Source organism: Grammomys surdaster, unplaced genomic scaffold (assembly GCF_004785775.1).
Source record: "Grammomys surdaster isolate TR1022 unplaced genomic scaffold, NIH_TR_1.0 369, whole genome shotgun sequence".
Lineage (NCBI taxonomy): Eukaryota > Metazoa > Chordata > Mammalia > Rodentia > Muridae > Grammomys > Grammomys surdaster.
The window spans coordinates 2233020-2237975 of NW_021604788.1; the positions used below are offsets into that span (position 1 = coordinate 2233020).

Genomic DNA, 4956 nt, shown 5'->3' on the forward strand with positions numbered 1-4956 from the left:
TTAAGTGCCTAAGCACCATACTTCTGATGAGTGAAGATACTGCTGAGTAAAAAACTAAGTTATAGAAAGCATATATAGTATTTTCTAGGGTTCTGTATTGATGGTAGGAAGGCAGGTCCCTTTAACAGTATCGGTTACGTAAGCACATTCTTTTTAGGAAGAATCTTGGGTCAATCACAAGATTCTGCCATAACCAAGGCAGGCTCAGAGACTCAAGTGCTCCTGCGAGAGGTTTGTTTGTGATAGTTCAGAAAGGGAGGATTAAGAAGTATCAGGGCTTTTTCTCCCAGTTCTCTTAATGAGATAGAGCCCTCTCTTAGCCTCTGTCATTCATTTAACCCCCTGTAATCTGCTGTCTTGTGATTTTTCAGAATTGTGACTGTAGCAACGTTTCTGGCAAAGGTAGCAAGGGATAGCAACTTCTGGCCAGAATACAAAAAACCAAGGTCTGCACAAGGACGTGGACTAGCGAGGCAACGCCAGATATCAACATGGACTATAGACTTCATAGTGTAAAAGTCTATGTCATGGTGGAAGACAAGCGGTGGAAAGACATAGGTGCAGGACAAATTTCATTCAAATACATCGAACGGCTCCAGGGTGTGTGCCTTCTTGTTCACTCAGAATCAGATGGCTTGCCAATTATGGAGTGTAAGATACATCCTAACGTGCCCTATCAGAAACATCAAGAGGAGGTAATCATTTGGTCTGAAGCTAAGAACCACGGTATGGCAATACATTTCCAGGAACCAAATGATTGTCAAGAGATCTGGGAAGTTATCTGCCAAGTTCAAGATAAAGATCCAACTGTAGAAATCACACAAGAACTTAGTGATGATCTAGAAAATTTTGAAAATGTGCCTTTAAGCTGGAATCAGGATGAGATGTCAAGCTGTGAAATCAACACACTTGAAAACATTGCAGAGCTATTTCCTTTTGTCTTTGAAATGCCAAGGCAGAAGGAAAAGCTGGCGCTGGTCTTAGAAAATGAAGGTTACATTAAAAAATTGCTACAGCTGTTCAACACTTGTGAAAAACTGAAGAACATGGAAGGCTTATACTATTTGCATAATATTGTTAAAGGAATCCTGTTTCTAAATGATGCACGTTTGTTTACCATCATGTTTTCCGATGAATTTTTCATGGATGTAGTAGGATGCCTTGAATATGACCCTGCTTTGGATAAGCCAAAGCGGTACAGGGAATTCTTGATTCAAAATGCAAAATTCAAGGAAGTTATGCCAACAATACACTCCCGACTTCGGCAAAAAATACAACAGACCTACAGAATGCAATATGTTCATGATATTATGTTGCCTACACCATCCATATTTCAAGCAAATCTTCTTTCTGATATTACCACTATGATTTTTTTCAACAAAATTGAAATAATTACCATGCTTCAGGAAGATGAAAATTTTTTGCTCGAAGTTTTTGCTCAGTTAAAAGATAACACTGTAGGTGATGAGAGACGGCATGAATTATTGTTATTCTTTAAAGAATTCTGTGCATTTGCTAAGATTTTACACTGTCAAAAGAAAAATGCATTACTGAAAACATTAATAAAACTAGGAATCATGAGTGCTCTTAAAGTTGTAGTGCACATGCATGATTACCAAATACAAGTAGCTGCTCTAGAACTATTTGCTTATCTAGTAGAATATAGTCCATGCCTAGTCAGAGCATATGCAATGGAAGAAGCTCAGGACAGTGAAGATAACGATGACCTTATCCTTAATATAATGATCAAACAAATGATCTATGATTCTGATCCTGAGTTTTCACGTGGCATCATTTTGACAACAGTTTTCCATGTTCTTCTTGATCCAGAAAATATGCACGACACAGCAAAGGGATGTGAAAGAAAGAGATTTCTGAATTTCTTCTATAAACGGTGCATGAGGAACCTTATAGCACCAATATTGTCTACCACAGTGCAAAATGACAGTAATTATGATAGGGCTAACATCCACCCTGATAATTATCAAAATGCACAATTACTTGGAGCAGTTTTAGAAATACTCACATTTTGTGTGCAATACCACTCAATGTACATAAAACATTATATTTTGAGCAAGAACTTGCTCAGCAGTATCTTGGTACTGATGAGTTCCAAGCATATATTTTTGATTTTGTGTGCTGTCCGTTTTATGAGAAAGATGATTGGCCTTAAAGACAAAATTTACAGTCTTTACATAATTAAGGAAAATCTTTTTGAACCAGTTGTAAATGCTTTTATGCATAATGGACATCGTTACAATATGTTAAATTCAGCTATTATTGAGCTATTTGAATTTATAAGAAAAGAAAACATCAAGTCTCTCATTGTAAACATTGTGGAAAATTTTTTTATAGCTTTTGAATCAATTGAGTATGTCCAGACCTTTAAAGGTTTGAAAACTAAATATGAAGAAGAGAAGAGAAAAAGTCAAATAAAAAGGAATTTACATAATATAATATATCCAAAAATATATTACAGTCGTATCAATGTTATGGAGGCCAAAGTCCAGGCAGACATATGTTGTAGAGGAATCACAGAAGGAGGAAGAGGAGGACGAGGAGTGGGAGGAGGAGGAGGAACAGGAGGAGAAGAAGAAGAGGAGGAGGATGAGGAGGATGAGGAGGAGGAGGAGGAAGAAGAAGAGGAGCACGAGGAGGACGAGGAGGATGAGGAGGACAAGGACGAGGGGGATGGAGAAGGAGAAGGAGGAGGAGAAGGAGAAGAAGGAGAAGGAGGAGAAGGAGGAGGAGAAGGAGCAGCAGCAGAAGAAGAGCAAGAAGGAGGAGGAGGAAGAGGAGGAGGAGGAAGAGAAGTTACTCAACCAAGGAGAAGTGACTTTCCAAGTCATTACGATATATTTATGAAAAATAAAGACACAAATGTAAGTGAAAATAAAATAGAACGACCCAAAAGAAAATCATCTGAAGCCTTTGAATGTTCTCCATCTCTTGGTGATACTTCTGTTAAAAGAATGGGTAGGTCACACTGTAGCAGTCTTGTTCCTTTAGTGGATTACCCATATGATACTGATGGTGAGAGTGATGATGATCCTTACAGTAATAATAAAGGGGAAGAGGAAGATGATGAACCCCCGATAAAAATACCTAATCTTAGTACATGAAATCCTATGAGGCCCTCAACTACAAGTTCAACTAAAATTCTATAAATATCACAAACTGAAAAATAGAATTTAAAATATCTTTCTCGTATGAACTTTTAGATACATATACTGGGCAAAGGTAATGAATAAGAGGCTTCAATTTTATATACAGAAAACTTCCCATAATATAGACAAATAGTTTTAAATAAACAGTAACTAAGTGACAACTTTTAATCAAGAACATCTTACTTCAGCAGCATGGTTTGGGAGGAAGAAATTGTTTGAAGTAATACAATTTCTACTAAAGTCTTTATATTAGAAGTAACTCCAAAGGTTTTATTGAAAAGCCTACCTTCAAAAGAAGGTCTATCAATGGCATTCTTTCCATAAATTGAAGTTTGTTTAAAGTATATTTTGTTTGTATGTAAAACAAAGTCATATTAAAATAAAAATAAAGTGAGACTTCTCAGCATTTCTATGGCGATTTATCAAAATTCAGAATTATTAATAATAATATGGAAACAGCATTCAGTACAATTCAGTACTTATTTCCATAAATAAAATGCTAAGCTTGATCTTTAGTGAGCTGTTATTAATGTACTTATATTTAGATAAGAAATATCAGGTATCAGTTTCAACATACTCCTATTTGTAATGTGATTCCAGTAGGATATTCAAGGGATAAATCAGGATACATCAAATATACAGTTAATGAAAGTTAATGAAGCTTTGTCTTTTGTCTTAGAGTGGTAGGTACATACTAGGACACACACACACAAACACACACGCACAAATAATCACATTGATACATATTCACATACACACATACATTTTGAACTGCTGAAACAAACTAACAGAAAGATTTTAACAAAGGAAAATTTGACTCTGTCTTACAGTTTGGGGGGATATATTCCATTCTGTTCAGTTCTTGGAGGAATCTGAAGCATCCTGTCACATTACACCCACAATCAACAAGCAACTAGATACTTTCTGATGCTCAATTCATTTTCTTTTTATTTATTGTAGGACATCAGCCAGTGGAACAATGTCACACATATTCAAGATGAGTCTTCCAATCTCAGCTATCCCAGTCTATAAAGTGCCTCATAAATATTCCAAGAAGTTTGTCTCCTAAGTGTAGATTTTTTAAATTATTAACTATCACTATGTATCCTGTTTCCTACATAACACTAAAACATATAACTATTTAGGCATAATCTTCCATAATCTCATACAGAACTACAAAATGTATTTAGTCTAACTCTAAAACACCATAGAATTTAACAGTTTCAACATTGCTCAAAAGTGTAAGGACAGATTATTTTCTGAGACTCAGATTCTTAACTGTAAGGTCTCACACCCAAAAATAGAACATATTTATAAGTTTTTGGTGGTGATAAACTCAGGACAAAAATCAATATATGGAGGCCAGAGAGGTGGTTCAGCAGATAGGAAAACTTCCGTAATGCTGAATTTGATTCCTAGCATCTACCTGATAGTTAAGAAACATGTGTAAGTGCAGTTCCCTGAGGCAGTGCTGCCATCCTTTGGACTGCACTTACAATCATATATGTGGTACACAGACATACATACACGTGAAACAACCATGTATATCTATCTATCTATCTATCTATCTATCTATCTATCTATCTATCTGCTAGTAAATTTACAGTTACTTTTGGCTTATGGCTCTAAAAGGAAGAGCCCTGAAATGGTGGTGGAATCATGGCAGCAGATGGTCAAGCAGAAAAGTGGTAATCATATTTTATCCATATACAGGAAGGAGAGAGGACAGATGTGGTGAGGAGGAAGGGAGGGAGGGAGGGAGGGAGGGAGGGAGGGAGGGAGGGAGGGA

General features: G+C 36.3%; 1 protein-coding gene across 1 annotated transcript; it reads left to right on the plus strand.

Annotated features, from left to right (window-relative positions):
* The first annotated feature begins 491 nt into the window (after positions 1–491).
* LOC114631922 (protein PPP4R3C-like) lies at positions 492–3122 on the plus strand. Its single transcript, XM_028780315.1, has 2 exons — positions 492–2539; positions 2804–3122. Exons 1-2 carry the CDS (start codon positions 492–494, stop codon positions 3120–3122), a joined length of 2367 nt encoding a protein of 788 aa, XP_028636148.1.
* Positions 3123–4956: the final 1834 nt, after the last annotated feature.